Source organism: Malus domestica, chromosome 04, assembly GCF_042453785.1.
Source record: "Malus domestica chromosome 04, GDT2T_hap1".
Classification (NCBI taxonomy): Eukaryota; Viridiplantae; Streptophyta; class Magnoliopsida; order Rosales; family Rosaceae; genus Malus; species Malus domestica.
The window spans coordinates 1,731,048-1,748,571 of NC_091664.1; the positions used below are offsets into that span (position 1 = coordinate 1,731,048).

At 41.4% G+C, this 17,524-nt stretch overlaps 1 protein-coding gene across 1 annotated transcript; it reads right to left on the minus strand.

Moving 5' to 3' along the window:
• Nucleotides 1–1,345: 1,345 nt before the first annotated feature.
• Nucleotides 1,346–17,054, minus strand: LOC103443544 (uncharacterized). The gene is made up of 4 exons (XM_070819861.1): nucleotides 16,633–17,054; nucleotides 15,451–16,382; nucleotides 2,687–3,695; nucleotides 1,346–2,392 (listed from the first exon to the last, which is right to left on the minus strand). The coding sequence occupies exons 2-4, from the start codon at nucleotides 15,526–15,528 to the stop codon at nucleotides 1,905–1,907; spliced, it is 1,575 nt and encodes a 524-aa protein (XP_070675962.1). The 5' UTR covers nucleotides 15,529–16,382; nucleotides 16,633–17,054; the 3' UTR covers nucleotides 1,346–1,904.
• Nucleotides 17,055–17,524: the final 470 nt, after the last annotated feature.

Genomic DNA, 17,524 nt, shown 5'->3' on the forward strand with positions numbered 1-17,524 from the left:
AAACCACAACAGGAGCTAGAAGCTGGCTTCTTACTAATATGTTGCACAAGAATACTATTCGGGTGCATTTGTTGCATCAAACTATCTCGGACTGGACTAGCTTTAAGGATTAAGCTGGATTAACTTAATGAAGCGTTTCATGCAGTGTAACCCCATTTTCATTCACCCCCATTTTCAAACTCTTAATCACCAATTTACTCTCTATGGCACTAGCAGCACCACCATGCTTCTGAATATGTGGCTCAATAAGGCATGCACTCTCAAACAATTTCAGAGGACTTCCTTGAGGTAAGGGGTCTCTGCAATCAGTGACTTCTTCAAATTAAGCGGCAAGGCATCAAATAAATTGGCATCATCAACACAATATTGTTTCATCTCTGCCAAACATAACAACTCCGTGACCATGAAGCTATGATCTTCAAACAAAATGGCCCAAATCTCCCAAAAATTAGAGGAAGAAGGGTAATTTGGAAGGCACTCCCATAAGAACCTATATTAGGAAAGTGAGAGCAACTTATCACTACAGAGGTGGATTGTCTGCCCTCCCATTTCCATACTCTTCCCATCCCCTCCTGTTTTGTGTGGTCATGGTTGAGCCACGTCAACCTTTTATATTCCTATTACTTTATGTTTTATTATTTTTATAAAAAAAATCAATATAAAATGTTGACGTGGCTTAACCGTGACCACACAAACAGGAGGGGATGGGAAGAATATGGAAATGGGAGGGCAGACAATCTACCTCCTATCACTACTAGCTAATCAATTGACACATGTTATTTCACATAATTCTAGTTGACTCTCACATTAAATGTTACTTTTTCAATTAAAAAAAAAAAGTTAACCAAAGTTAAGTGGAAGCACATTTGTCAATTGATTAGGTATATGGTGAGCATCCACCATATTTTATGGTGGTGAGCAAATGCTCTCGTTATAAACTCTCTAAAGTGAAATTAAGAACCATCACTAATACTATAATCTAGTAATATTGCTCTCTATTTGGAGAAATTTGTTGGTGTTCCACGAACACGGCCTATTATGTAAGTGTCATTACACAATCAATTGAATTTTTTTTCACTTGGTATATCAGACCGTTTTCTCGGCACACTAAAAAGTGATTGTCAAAGACTCAAGCAACATAAGCAAACTTTTCGGTCATTGAACACAATTAGTCATTTTAACTATTGTAAGTATAAGATCTTAATTCGTTTTCCTTGAATAACGAGTACAATTGTAATTTATGGCCGACCCATTATGCGAGTTATTAATCACAATCTCCACCCTCCACCAAAAACATGAAACCAATACAAATATATGGAAACACTGAATGGGGGAAGAACAATAATGAGAGGCCAAACGAATTATGCAACTACTTTCCCCTTTCCTTCTTCTATCTTACAATTTACGTAAATAGGAGCTGTTCTATGTTACAAATCAAAATTGTGGTGGAGTTGCAAATAATACCACATCTAGTTTTCTCTTAAATGCTCAATTAGGATGAGCTTCTCAGCTCCTAACCAAATGACAACAAAAAATGCAAAAGCCTTTTATGTATCTATCTCCCTTTCTACGCAACCCCTTACGCTTCGTCGCGTTTATGAAACTTTCCGTTTTGAATGAATTAGCTGTTGGGGAAAACCGCCCCTTGAATCCAAATTGCCAGCCCCATCCCGGAGCATGCCATGACGTGTTGTGTGTGTCCCGCGACGTGTTGAGTGTGACATTTGTGTTTGAGACGTGTTGGAGTCATGACCACTGCAACACTGCAATCACATTAATGCAGAAACTCAAAACTGTCAAAGGTGCCCAGACGCCTTTGCAGCTTCGATCTAGTGTGGTCCTATCAACTATCAACGGATTGCCCGAACCAGAGTTGCGAGGTGAAACATGCCCATTTCAGTTGTTCAGTATGGAATGACATACGGCAGGGCATGAACATCAGCTGACTCTATCCGTAGAACCTCTGACCATACCTCAGGTGTCTCTGCAACCCGTGAAGATTCCACCAGGGGTCTCTTTGATTGGGCATCACTGCACCCAAACAACCAATCTTGATCGTCATGATCAGGCACTTCGTCCAATTTCGGAACCATATAAACATGGCTTAGATATCTGGAATCCGGATGGGGTGGTCTCATGCATGCTTCAGCAACAGGAACAGCCTGTGTAGCTGTAGATGTCGGCTTTGCAGTGGAGACAGCCAATGACGGAGCTTCAACAATGCCATTTATCTTGCAGTCCTTAACGTCCACCTTAAGGTTATTTGCCGCACCCAGCCTATCTGACACATATGGGATGGAAGTTTGGGAAGGTTCCAGTGTGCTTCCATTTACAGGCAATGAATGAGAGGAAGAGGAAGGCCTCGACAGTTTACTGGGCCTAATATCATTGGCTGTAAGATCAGAAAAGGAAGCATCATTAGACGGCAAAAAATTAAAATTACCAAAGTTTGAACCTGCTTGACAAAATTGATTCAAGAGCACTGCCAATTGACTGATACCAAACTGAAAAACATTAATATTTGGAATCAAAGGAAACAGAGGATAGCAGAATCCAACTTTAGTTCAAAAAAGTGCACCTACAACCTCCCTCGGTTGTACGCAAAAAGAGGCCAACTTGTGTTAGACAACTACATAGCATGATTGGGCTCCAACGATGATACTTAGCGTCATAAAAAAGAACTCACCATGCACAACTCCATTCGTCTGTATGTCCCTTCTTTTCTTCAGATTTCCATCACTGCCAGCACTTTTGTTGCTGTCCTTCAGAAGTTGGGAGGTTACAACGCTATGGGAATCTATGTGATCCTCTTTATCGCTCTTTCTTAATTTATCTGGCTCTGCATTCTTAGTTTCATTTTTCTCCTTTGTTTTCTCTTCCTTTTTCTTCTCTTTATCTGGCTCTCCATTCTTAGATTCAATTTTCTCTTTTGCTTTCGCTTCCTTTTTCTTCTGTTTATCTTTGTCCTTGTCTTTCCCTTGTTTTTTCTTCTCTCTATCTTTGTCCTTGCGTTTTTCACCTCGTTTATCATCACCTTCCTTCTCTTTGGCCTTTTCTTTTCCGTCAATCTTTCTGTCCACATTGCTTGCCAATGGTCTGGAAAGTCCTTCAACTTTGGGTTCAACCATACCAACAAGATTCTGAACCATCGTGTTCCCACTAACCTGTGCTGCACCCCTGACACCTTGCCCATCTGTCCTTCTGTCATCAACTCTCCTGTCCTTGTTCTTTTCCTTAATTTCGGCCAAAATGTCATCCCTCTTTCGGTCTGATTCAGTAATCTTCTCAGCCAGATAGTTACCAAATGCCCTGGCCTCATCTTTACTCCTCCTACCCAACTCCACCAATACAGAATTCTGGTTTTGCTCAGCCAGATGACGGTACTGAGTGAGTTTCTCTGCCTGATGACCTCCAATTTGCCCTGCATATCTCTTGTCAAAACAGTTGCCCTTGTACTCTTTCTGAATGCATCTCTCTTCGCCATGACCCTCTGTTTTTCCTGGAACTCTCTTCTCATCTGAAGTACTAATTTTGTCTTTAACCAAGTCCCTATCCTTCTCCTTATCCTTCTTTTTGTCTCTCTTTTTTTCCTTCTTGTCCTTCTTTTCCCGATGCTTTCCATCACTTTTGTCTGTACTCTCTCTCTTCTCTTTGTCCTTCTTTTCCTTTTTATGCTTCTTTTCTCTGTGTTTCTCCTGTAATTATTGAAAAGTTATAAAAGAAAAACAGGTAAGGATATAAAATCTAGATAAACATATATACTGATTTAATAGATAAATAACTAAATAAATAAAGAGGTTTCAGGAATCCATACTGATTAAATCGATAGTAAGGACTGCCTTGCAAGAAATGCCACAAAAATACAACCAAATCTAAACCTTACCTGAGTGAATTCTTTCAGTCATTGAACAATATACTACTGATGTCTACTGATATGTCCACCTTCCAAACCCCCATACCCGTAAAGATACTTGCATTCCTTTTCAAAAGATCCCAAAAAACCAGAAAAGAACAATGGAAAACAAACGTTCGCAGTTTTCAAATAGTTTTGGCTCTTAAGCTATCAAATACATAGTTTTTGAAGAAATAAAACATTCTGTGAATAGTACACGAAAAGTGAAATCTCTAAGCCTACCATCACTCGCTTGAAAAAAAAACTTGTTTTATAGATAACCCGGAAGGGGAAAATAAAAAAAAACCATTTAGGTAATAGAAATTACTATTGAATGACGTGTACAAAGCAGTCCCACTCTAGTGCATCGGAACCACAAAACTGTACCCAACAGACAGACAGTAAAGTACAAAGTAATAACTTAAGGCTTATAAGATGGTGCACAACATTCAAAGGCAATCCACCCAAAAACCAAAGTTCAAGATAAGCAAAACAGGAAAAACAACCAAAAAGGAAAAAGAACGTTTTAAAAACAAAACAATAATAAAAGACCAATCATCAAAAAGCCGTTATCACCAAGATAAAGGAGATGCAATACAAGGAAACTTCTTTGGTTCATAGCCAACTTCCTACGCGGTGTCCAAACAAAATACAGTTAACAATTGTCGATACTCTCCTGTCTCCCAGTCATCAATCATATACTACCATATAAAAAAATAGCAATCCAAACTTCACAGGACAAATAAAGGAGGATGAAGAGATCACGACAAGCAAATAGGGAATGAGATAACAGAAAAGAAAGGAAGATTGTACAACATGATAAAAGCCCAAATCACAAAGTAAAAAAGAATAAAAAAATACATACAACAACAACAACAACAACAACAAAGCCTTTTCCCACTAAGTGGGGTCGGCTATATGAATCCTAGAACGCCATTGCGCTCGGTTTTGTGTCATGTCATCCGTTAGATCCAAGTACTCTAAGTCTTTTCTTAGAGTCTCTTCCAAAGTTTTCCTAGGTCTTCCTCTACCCCTTCGGCCCTGAACCTCTGTCCCGTAGTCACATCTTCGAACCGGAGTGTCAGTCGGCCTTCTTTGCACATGTCCAAATCACCGGAGCCGATTTTCTCTCATCTTTCCTACAATTTCGGCTACTCCTACTTTACCTCGGATATCCTCATTCCCAATCTTATCCTTTCTCGTGTGCCCACACATCCCACGAAGCATCCTCATCTCCGCTACACCCATTTTGTGTACGTGTTGATGCTTCACCGCCCAACATTCTGTGCCATACAACATCGCTGGCCTTATTGCCATCCTATAAAATTTTCCCTTGAGCTTCAGTGGCCTACGACGGTCACACAACACGCCGGATGCGCTCTTACACTTCATCCATCCAGCTCGTATTCTATGGTTGAGATTTCCATCTAATTCTCCGTTCTCTTGCAAGATAGATCCTAGGTAGCGAAAACGGTCGCTTTTTGTGATCTTCGCTAGATTGCTCCGGTCATTAGTGTGGATAAGTATATAAATGGATAGAGATAGGAAAGCAAACACAAGATGTACGTGGTTCACCCAGATTGGCTACGTCCACGGAATAGAAGAGTTCTCATTAATTGTGAAGGGTTTACACAAGTACATAGGTTCAAGCTCTCCTTTAGTGAGTACAAGTGAATGATTTAGTATAAATGACATTAGGAAATATTGTGGGAGAATGATCTCGTAATCACGAAACTTCTAAGTATCGGAGTGTGGTGTCGTCTTGACTTGCCTTATCTGTCTCATAGGTAGATGTGGCATCTTCTCTGGAAGTACTTTTCCTCCATCCAGGGGTGGTATCTTTAACTGGTGGAGATGCACAAGGTAATGTATCAATTTCACTTGAAGCTTACTTGTAGTTTCAGGCTTGGTCAAGCGCGATACAAACCATGTAGTAGGAGTCCCCCAAGTCGCCGAGCTAGGGGGTCTGCTGAAAGAGGTGACAGACAAGGTAAGCAATCAGAGCTCCGACTGATTGTTCACCTTCTCCCCATCTTGCAACAGCATGAAGGATAAAGAGAAGAAAAATGAGAAGAGATGATATGAGATACTTTTGCTTTTGAAGAAGTAACTTTCCACAGGCTTATTCTTGAACTGAGCTGGAGGGTTTTCTGGTTTCCTCCAGAGTATAAGGCCGACTGAAGAATTTGAGGGTCAAAACAAGTCCATCAAATCTAGAGTACGTTCCACCCTGCTGATATGGGATACTTTTGCTTTTGACAGAGTAATGGATGTATCGGCACGTGTGCTGTTACGCTTGTCTCCACATGCTTCCTTGTATCCTTCGCACTTGCCCTATCTGTTCCTCAAGCAGATGCGGAATCTTCCTTGGAAACATAAGATGTTGAAGATGAGTACTCGAGAGCAATGCCAGGTAAGTAATCAGGTAAGGGGTTCCAGGCAGTCAGTTCCTGGCTGGAAGCTTGATTCCAAGTGCTGACTGATTGCTCTCTTTCTCCTTGTCTTGCAGGTAAAAACAAGGCCAAAGGAAAAGATAGGGAAAAAGCATGATATGGGATACTCTTGCTTTTAACCCTGATGATATGAGATATTCTTGCTCTAGTATAGCTTGTTTGCAGAGGTATTATCGGGGGGAAAGAAAGCTGAATATTTCGAAAGGCTTCGTTGGGAGTGCCCTCTCAGATATGATGAAGGGTTGAGCATTTTTGCAGGTCTGCCTGTCCGTTGGGGATGGAGGTTGACATATATAGGCGTCTCCCTAACAACAAGTAGTAATGCTATTCCTTTACCCTGCTTGGTCATAGCACGGTAGTGGGAGCTGTCAGTTTCACATGTTTTAACTCTGTCAGAGCACTTTGAAAAAGTGGTCTGTGGTATCTGGCTCTCGAGATTCGGAGAATGATGCCTCTTCGATTTTTGAGAAAGCAATCATGCTGGGGGTCTGGCTCTCGAGATTCGGAGGGCAGTGTCTCTTCGATTTTTGAGTAAGTAATCATGTTGGGAATCTGGCTCTCGAGATTCGGAGGGCGGTGCCTCTTCGATTTTGGAGCAAGCAATCTTGTTGGGAGTGTTGTCTCGAATTTGAGTAAAGGTTGGGCATGTTTGCTAGTCTACCTTGCCACGAAGCACAAAGGTTGACACACAGGGACTTTCCAATTATCCAGCAATGGTACTGTTCCTTTACCCTCTCTTCGATTTTGAGAAAGTAGTCATGTTGGGAGTCTGGCTCTCGAGATTCGGAGGACGGTGCCTCTTCGATTTTGGAGCAAGCAATCTTGTTGGGAGTGTTTTCTCGAATGTGAGTAAAGGTTGGGCATGTTTGCTAGTCTACCTTGCCACGAAGCACAGAGGTTGACACACAGGGACTTTCCAATTATCCAGCAGTGGTACTGTTCCTTTACCCTTGTGGGTAATATTATGGTAGCTAGACCTTCAAAATTTATGTGTCTAAACTTTGTTAGTGCTGTTTCTTTGCTATTCTTTTACCTTTCTTGGTCAGAGCGATGTAGTGGGAGCTGCAAGCTTCACGTGCTCAACTTTGGCAGAGAACTTTGACAAAGTTATATGTGGTACCCATGAGCTATTGTTGCGTGTGGGAAGTGGGTAATTGAACAGTAAGATTCATGTGCTTTCTACTTCACTAGAAATCTTCGACAGAATGCCCATAATTTCTGCAAAGCTGAGTGTGCGTGTGACAGGTGCTGACAAGGCTAGAAAAGTAGGTGCCTCTTCGATTTCTGAGATCGGCCCTCGTGGTCTCTGAGCAGCCCAGCTTTTGAGAAAGCGAGCGCCTCTTCGATTGATTCGGAGAACGATGCCTCATCGATTTTTGAGAAAACAATCATGCTGGGGGTTTGGCTCTCGAAGATTCGGGGAGCAGTGTCTCTTCGATTTTTGAGAAAGTAATCATGTTGGGAGTCTGGCTCTCGAGATTCGGAAGGCGGTGCCTCTTCGATTTTGGAGCAAGCAATCTTGTTGGGAGTGTTTTCTCGAATGTGAGTAAAGGTTGGGCATGTTTGCTAGTCTACCTTGCCACGAAGCACAGAGGTTGACACACAGGGACTTTCCAATTATCCAGCAGTGGTACTGTTCCTTTACCCTTGTGGGTAATAATATGGTAGCTAGACCTTCAAAATTTATGGGTCTAAACTTTGTTAGTGCTGTTTCTTTGCTATTCTTTTACCCTTCTTGGTCAGAGCGATGTAGTGGGAGCTGCAAGCTTCACGTGCTCAACTTTGGCAGAGAACTTTGGCAAGGTTATCTGTGGTACCCATGAGCTATTGTTGCGTGTGGGAAGTGGGTGATTGAACAGTAAGATTCATGTGTTTTCTACTTCCCCAGAAGTCTTCGACAGAATGCCCATAATTTCCGCAAAGCTGAGTGTGCGTGTGACAGGTGCTGACAAGGCTGGAAAAATAGGTGCCTCTTCGATTTCTGAGATCGGCCCTCGTGGTCTCTGGGGAGCCCAGCTTTTGAGAAAGCGAGCGCCTCTTCGATTTCTGAGATCGGCCTTCGTGGTCTTTGAGCAGCCCAACTTTTGAGAAAGCAAAAGCCTCTTCGATTTCTGAGATCAACCCTCGTGATCTCTAAGCAGCTCAGCTTTTGAGAAAGCAAACGCCTCTTCGATTTCTGAGCAGGCGCCTCTTCGATTTCTGAAGCTCCGTCGAGTGCAGATTTTTATAGGGGCTGGCATTAAGTTCTAAAGCACACTTGAATCTCCACCAGTAGAAGCTTCATTCTTGCACTTCTAAGATCTTGATTTGTCCGACCTCTTCTCTCTTCAACACCTTTGAAAATGTCTAGCCCCTCCGACCGTCGTTTTGACTTGAACCTTGTTGAAGAGGCAGCCCCGCCTTCTCCAGACAACATATGGCGCCCATCCTTCGTCTCCCCTACTGGTCCTCTTACCGTTGGGGATTCCGTGATGAAGAATGATATGACCGCTGCGGTGGTGGCCAGGAACCTTCTCACTCCCAAAGATAACAGACTACTTTCCAAACGGTCTGATGAGTTAGCTGTTAAGGATTCGCTGGCTCTCAGTGTTCAGTGTGCAGGTTCTGTGTCTAATATGGCCCAACGCCTATTTGCTCGAACCCGCCAAGTTGAATCATTGGCGGCTGAAGTGATGAGTCTCAAACAGGAGATTAGAGGGCTCAAGCATGAGAATAAACAGTTGCACCGGCTCGCACATGACTATGCTACAAACATGAAGAGGAAGCTTGACCAGATGAAGGAAACTGATGGTCAGGTGTTACTTGATCATCAGAGATTTGTGGGTTTGTTCCAAAGGCATTTATTGCCTTCGTCTTCTGGGGCTGTACCGCGTAATGAAGCTCCAAATGATCAACCTCTGATGCCTCCTCCTTCTAGGGTTCTGTCCAGTACTGAGGCTCCAAATGATCCCCCTCCGGTGCCTTCTCTTTCTGGGGCTCTACCGACTGCTGAGACTTCTCCTAAGCAACCTTTGTGAAGGCTCCCTCTTGTGTGTTTATTTTGACTCATGTATATGTACATATTTGTAGCTTATCGGGGATATCAATAAATAAGCTTTCCTTCATTTCAACGTATTGTGTTAAATACACCAAAGCCTTCTTCGCTAAGTTCTTTGAATTTTCTTTTGTTGAAGCTTGTATGTTGAAGCTTTCTGAGTGGAGCATGTAGGTTGGGGTAGTGTTCCCTTAATTTCCCGAGTGAGGAAAACTTCTCGGTTGGAGACTTGGAAAATCCAAGTCACTGAGTGGGATCGGCTATATGAATCTTAGAACGCCATTGTGCTCGATCCTGTGTCATGTCCTTCGTTAGATCCAAGTACTCTAAGTCTTTTCTTAGAGTCTCTTCCAAAGTTTTCCTAGGTCTTCCTCTACCCCTTCGGCCCTGAACCTCTGTCCCATAGTCGCATCTTCTAATTGGAGCGTCAGTAGGCCTTCTTTGCACATGTCCAAACCACCGTAACCGATTTTCTCTCATTTTTCCTTCAATTTCGGCTACTCCTACTTTACCCCGGATATCCTCATTCCTAATCTTATCCTTTCTCGTGTGCCCACACATCCAACGAAGCATCCTCATCTCCGCTACACCCATTTTGTGTACGTGTTGATGTTTCACCGCCCAACATTCTGTGCCATACAGCATCGCCGGCCTTATTGCCGTCCTATAAAATTTTCCCTTGAGCTTCAGTGGCATACGGCGGTCACACAACACGCCGGATGCACTCTTCCACTTCATCCATCCAGCTTGTATTCTATGGTTGAGATCTCCATCTAATTCTCCGTTCTTTTGCAAGATAGATCCTAGGTAACGAAAACGGTCGCTCTTTGGCATTTCTTGATCTCCGATCCTCACCCCTAACTCGTTTTGGCCTCCATTTGCACTGAACTTGCACTCCATATATTCTGTCTTTGATCGGCTTAGGCGAAGACCTTTAGATTCCAACACTTCTCTCCAAAGGTTAAGCTTTGCATTTACCCCTTCCTGAGTTTCATCTATCAACACTATATCGTCTGCGAAAAGCATACACCAAGGAATATCATCTTGAATATGTCCTGTTAACTCATCCATTACCAACGCAAAAAGGTAAGGACTTAAGGATGAGCCTTGATGTAATCCTACAGTTATGGGAAAGCTTTCGGTCTGTCCTTCATGAGTTCTTACGGCAGTCTTTGCTCCTTCATACATATCCTTTATAGCTTGGATATATGCTACTCGTACTCCTTTCTTCTCTAAAATCCTCCAAAGAATGTCTCTTGGGACCCTATCATACGCTTTTTCCAAATCTATAAAGACCATGTGTAAATCCTTTTTCCCATCTCTATATCTTTCCATCAATCTTCGTAAGAGATAGATTGCCTCCATGGTTGAGCGCCCTGGCATGAACCCGAATTGGTTGTCCGAAACCCGTGTCTCTTGCCTCAATCTATGCTCAATGACTCTCTCCCAGAGCTTCATTGTATGACTCATTAGCTTAATACCCCTATAGTTCATGCAATTTTGTACGTCGCCCTTATTCTTGTAGATAGGCACCAAAGTGCTCGTTCGCCACTCATTTGGCATCTTCTTCGTTTTCAAAATCCTATTGAAAAGGTCAGTGAGCCATGTTATACCTGTCTCTCCCAAAAGTTTCCACACTTCGATTGGTATATCGTCTGGGCCTATTGCTTTTTTATGCTTCATCTTCTTCAAAGCTACAATCACTTCTTCCTTCCGAATTCGACGATAAAAAGAGTAGTTTCTACACTCTTCTGAGTTACTCAACTCCCCTAAAGAAGCACTCATTTCATGTCCTTCATTGAAAAGATTATGAAAATAACCTCTCCATCTGTCTTTAACCGCGTTCTCTGTAGCAAGAACCTTTCCATCCTTATCCTTGATGCACCTCACTTGGTTTAGGTCCCTTGTCTTCTTTTCCCTTGCTCTAGATAGTTTATAGATATCCAACTCTCCTTCTTTGGTATCTAGTCGTTTATACATATCGTCGTAAGCCGCTAACTTAGCTTCTCTGACAGCTTTCTTCGCCTCTTGCTTCGCTTTTCTATACCTTTCACCATTTTCATCGGTCCTCTCCTTGTATAAGGCTTTACAACATTCCTTCTTAGCCTTCACCTTCGTTTGTACCTCCTCATTCCACCACCAAGATTCCTTTTGGTGTGGGGCAAAGCCCTTGGACTCTCCTAATACCTCTTTTGCTACTTTTCGGATACAACTAGCCATGGAATCCCACATTTGGCTAGCTTCCCCCTCTCTATCCCACACACATTGGGTGATTACCTTCTCTTTGAAAATGGCTTGTTTTTCTTCTTTTAGATTCCACCATTTAGTCCTTGGGCACTTCCAAGTCTTGTTCTTTTGTCTTACTCTTTTGATATGTACATCCATCACCAACAAGCGATGTTGATTAGCCACGCTCTCTCCTGGTATAACTTTGCAATCCTTACAAGTTATACGATCCCCTTTTCTCATTAGAAGAAAATCTATTTGTGTTTTTGACGACCCACTCTTGTAGGTGATCACATGTTCTTCTCTCTTCTTAAAGAAGGTGTTGGCTAAGAAGAGATCATATGCCATTGCAAAATCCAAGATAGCTTCCCCATCCTCGTTTCTCTCCCCAAAACCATGGCCACCATGAAAACCTCCATAGTTGCCTGTCTCCCTGCCCACGTGTCCATTTAAATCTCCTCCTATAAATAACTTCTCCGTTTGAGCAATTCCTTGCACCAAGTCTCCAAGATCTTCCCAAAATTTCTCCTTCGAACTTGTATCCAACCCTACTTGAGGTGCGTACGCACTAATCACATTGATAAGTTCTTGTCCTATTACAATCTTGATTGCCATGATTCTATCTCCTACCCTCTTGACATCTACAACATCTTGTACCAAGGTCTTGTCCACGATGATGCCAACACCGTTTCTCGTTCTATTTGTGCCCGAATACCAAAGTTTAAACCCTGAGTTTTCTAGATCCTTTGCCTTACTACCAACCCACTTAGTTTCTTGTAGGCACATAATATTTATCCTTCTCCTCACCATAACTTCCACTACTTCCATAGATTTTCCCGTTAAGGTTCCTATATTCCACGTTCCTAAACGCATTTTGCTCTCTTGAACTCTACCCTTCTGTCCTAGCTTCTTCACCATCCCCCGTCTAATAGGATCAAAGTACTTCTTTTGTGTGTCCCGGGTAAAGTTGATAGGAGCATATGCTCCCAAACAACTTTGAGTGGAGTCGTTCGAAAAGAAGTTTCTATGGCCCCCTTGCTCATTTAACACTGCATCCGGGTGCCGATGGAGATACAGCGACCCTTGCTCACTTATCACTGTGCTCAGGCCACACAGCGCGCCACTTACGGGTGACGCCCTAGCTTTAGCGCGATTTTGTTCTGGATTCATTTTCATAAGGATTCGACGTGATCATGGAGTGCCGGCTGTCGACTACCTGACGCCCTCCCCCTCCTCCTTTATCCGGGCTTGGGACCGGCCATGTAAGACATAGGCGGAGTTAATAAAAAAATACATATCATTCCAAATTTTGGTTTAAAAGAAAATCACGGAAACCAATGGAAATGACCACCAGCGATGGCAGGCTAGTATAATGTCAAACAGTAACCATCAATCAGATACCAAAGTTGTAAAAGGCTTAAGTAATAAATCGTTTCTTTCTCCAAAAAAACATTTAGGATTAAGTTGACAAGATAAGCCCAGATAAGCTTAGAGAACGCAATTCAAAAAAGCGACAAGAAACAGGCAACAATTCAAAGTAATTATAGCCAGATCCAACTGGCATCCTTGCAAGTAACTCTGTGTCTGCTATAATTCAAATTGTCCAGTTGCCAATTTGTACCCTAAAATTCTGTCAACAACCGTTCTCCCCATCTCTTCCAAGGCTTTAAGACAGCATACCAATTTCAGCAGCAGAAGATTGTGCCAACCAAACAATTCTAGGAACCATTGTTTTATCCAAAACTGGTCTTCAAGATAATACAAACTCAAATAGAAAAAAATGGTAGCGTATTATCAATAACATACGATATCTAGCCATTCCATATTTCCCTGCTTTGGAACTTATCTTGGCCAACATCAGATGCCCACTTCCAAAAACAAACACTAATGCTAATGTGCCATATCTTAGAGTTCTTTGTGGAAAACATTCTTGTGCAGCTTCTTCATGTCCTTCTTTTCTCTCCTTGGTTTTACTTTTAACTTTTAAGAGAAATGGAAAGATTTTATTGATATGCCCAAGATCGAAAATATAGTGTCAAGCTGTCCGGTAGAATGCATAAAAACCCCGACAGACCAGCTACATAACAGCACACAGAATACGACGTACAATAGTAAAGTGAGTATAATTATAGCAAAAAAAATCTAAGCTAGAGGGAGAGAATTTAAAATATTTGTGAATTCCACTCCACATGAATAACGACAAAAAACATTCTCCAAAAAATCCAGGAAATTTGAGCCTGTTGATTCCCAAAACAGATTGTATCCCAGAATCCCTCGTTTCCTCACCCTAAATTTTTCTCTTTGTTGCCAAAAAAAAACAATTTTATTGCAACAAAGACAATAAAACAACAAATGAAAAAGTGGTCAAGAGGACCACTAAAGGAAAACAGAAACGCACGATGGAAACAAAACCCTCCTAAAATCTGAAAAATTAGCAGGCCTACAACATCATAGACTCCTCGCCAAATTAGCAGAGAAAAGAATTAAGTCGAATTCATTAGAGACAGACGCCCAGAAACCAGACCAAAACTGAACCTTATCCCATAGCTCCCCAGCCCCCACTCCACCATACCTTCAAAAGCCCTTTATTTCTTTCCATCCAGACCACACAAATCACAGCAAGAACCAGACGCCCCCATATAACTCTGGCCTTCTTGCCCCTACTAAAACTCAATAAAAAGCAGCAAGTGGAGAAATTCCTCCATTTCACCTTCGTTCAGATTTGTACCCCTAATATTTTCAGAACCCCATTACTTCTCAAAAAACACATGTAGAATTTTGATATCACCAAATTCACACTAGCTCCCAAAAGAAGTTCGTATGCCAAGCTTTGATGAAATCATAAGATGAGGAATAGATGATCTATACTTTCAGGTTCTTTTTGCACATGATGCATCAATGCTGGGCTAGACTAGGCCTACTCTGAATAATGTCACAAGTATTGGCTCCACTTTGAGAAATAATTCAGGCCTATAAGATGAAACTGCGGACTGGACAAATATGACGCAACTATGTTTGACTGGCTGGTGATTTGTATTGGAATCCTTAAATTAAGCGAGACCCATTGCTCAGTATAACCTTAGTTTATGCATCAAAACATACCATCAAGATATAGTTGCAATCTGACAGTCCAAGCACTAGAAAAGAAAAAGGCTTCGGAGTACTGATCCAACTTAGAGAGTAACATAAACTATTGCTGATTCAACATGGCCCCACTGAACATGAAAAGAAAATGTTCTCCTGGTCACCAGGTGACCAAGGAATGCATAGCCACTAACCCTTAGATTTGATATCGAAGCTTGAGAATTAAACATGAAAAGCAGCACCAATTATTCTCTGCCCCTGATATCAAATCCAAAGGTGGGTAACCATAAATCCTTAGTAAGAGCGGGACTCAAACATGAATTGGGTACACACAAAAATCAACCTAATAGTCGCTAACTGGCAAAATGACGATGATTATTTTTACTGGACTTCAACATGCAGGCAAGAAAAGCATCCAACAAATGTAATTGATTAGAAATCAGGACAAAATGACCAGTTTTGCCCAGCAATTACTGGACTCTAACTGGCACCTATACCTTTACTTACTCCATATTTTCTAATTATATTTGTTCCTAAACTACAGCATTATTGAAATAGACAATCTTCAGTCATGACGATACTTATTTTGTTTGTGTATCGATGAGTAAGCCATACTAGTTAACTGCTGGAACTCACTTGTATGTGCCTAATGAATGATTATTTCATTTTACCTTTTTTATCTTTTTGATAAATCATGTCCGTAATGAATTCTATACGAATTAAAAGATATTAATGAAAAAATAAAAGGAAAGAATTTTAACCTTTTTCAGCAAGTCCACATCATCTGTCCTAGCCTTTTTTTCATATCCCGGTGGAGGAAATGGAAAGCAGCGCGACATTGCATAAAGCCTGACGGTACCAAAAACCAGTATCTTCCAAAGAAGAAAACTCCTGAATTAGTTTCCAGCAGCACTGTTCCAGAAAGGGAACGAACCAGCAACTATGCTCCTGTCCATGCACCATGTCCCCGCATTCATTCCCAGCATCAAAAACCCGCCATTAGCTTCTCAGTCACTTCAATCAGTCCTTTAATCCTTTCCACACAGATGTGCAGTCAGGTATATGAGATATCACACCAAACTCACTTGAAAAATCAAGGCTCAGCACAGGACCACCTCAATATAAACAACTGCAACACAAATATGAACTAAAATCCAACAAAAACCATGAACTAACTACTCCAAAAGCTTGTCTACCAAGAATTTTGTTCAAACTAAGTTAACGCGAATGGTTTTTTGAGAAACAAAAAACAGTCCACCGCAACCTAATCGTCTGTGTTGCCTTATGGGCCAATACAGCATCATCAGCTACTCCTTATTACCAAATAACAAAACAAGATTGATTCCCAGCTGAAGATCAAGCATGTAAAAGCAGCAAAAACCCAGAAGCCCTTTTGCTCAAAATGACGATTCGGCAAGTCTATGATCACTCCTGTACCGAATTCAATATGTGCAATCTTCTTCCATGCTTAGAAAAATAACACTTTCCATAATTCTATGCAATCTCAGAGTTCATGTACTCACCCCAGCACTGCCAAATACACAATTCCATTCCCCGAAAGATCGGAGCTTATGATCATTCGATGCAGGGCCGCGATGATCCCAATACTACTCAGTTCCTGGCACTGATCAAACCCTAATTAGTCAAAAACTGCAGAATTGGAGCAGTACCCAGTTGCGATCCAACAAAAACCCTAGAAAATCCACCAAGAAAGGAAACACCAACTATCAAAAACCCTAATCCCACTCCTCAAACAAAAAATTAAGGGCAAAAATTCAAAACTTCAAAAATAAAAAAGAAAAGAGAATCGACCCACTTTACAATTTCAATTTTTATTTCGTGGATATCGATCAAAAGGGTAAAAGAGAGTGGATTCAAAGCGTCAATGAGAAAATCTGCGAAATCTGAATTATGGGTATTTGATAAATAACTGGTAAGATTACCTCGTCCACTACAAAGTGGGCAATGCAGAATGATAGAGGAGGATCTCTCTCTCTGTCTTTCTCTCTCTCTGTCTCTCTCTCTAAAGATAAGTGATACAACAAGAAGCAGAAGAATGGATAGATGATGATAAAGATAGCAGATTTCTTCTGTGTTTTGCTCTCAGAGTCTTGTAGTGCTTGTATTTTATGGGTGGCGTCCGAGTCTGAGTCTCCGTCTGAGCCTCTGCGTGTTGTTCGTATGATTTTTGGTATTTTTAGAGAGAGAAAGGAGAGATGGCGCTCTCTCTTTTGAGTTCGGAGGTTACACGCGAGAGTTGAGAATTGCAAGTGAGAGAGAGAAAAGGAGGGCAGTAAAGGGGCTTGAAGCACGTAAATTGGTGAGACCAACACTACGCAACACATGGTTTAGAGAGAAAGAGTATGATCCATCCAAATCAAGTCCCATGCTGTCGATGCAGTGTTTGGGTTCCAAATCTTTAGTTAATAGTATCACTTAGTACTACTGTCTAGTGGTATTCATCTTCATTTGTAAATAAGAGGTTAAGTTTAATTCTCGTCAAATGTGAGTTGGGATCACATTATTGCTAGTTATGGTGGGTTTTTGTAAGACTAAGTTCACATATTCCTTTTTATGATAAATAATATCGTTTATTTAAAATAAAAATAAAAAATCTTTGGGTAAGGACAGTTTTTGTAGAGCGAGGAGAGAGAGAGAGAGTCAAAGCCAATACCAAGTTAAGTTGCGTGATAAGGTCCTTGTCTTGGTTTGAATTTTTGTAGTTTAAATCATGTTGAGTTGTACTTCAGTTGGATGCTTTCTTTCCAAACTTGGAATTTGGCTTGGTTTGTGGCACAAGCCCAACACTAATGACATGTTTAATGATATGGATTA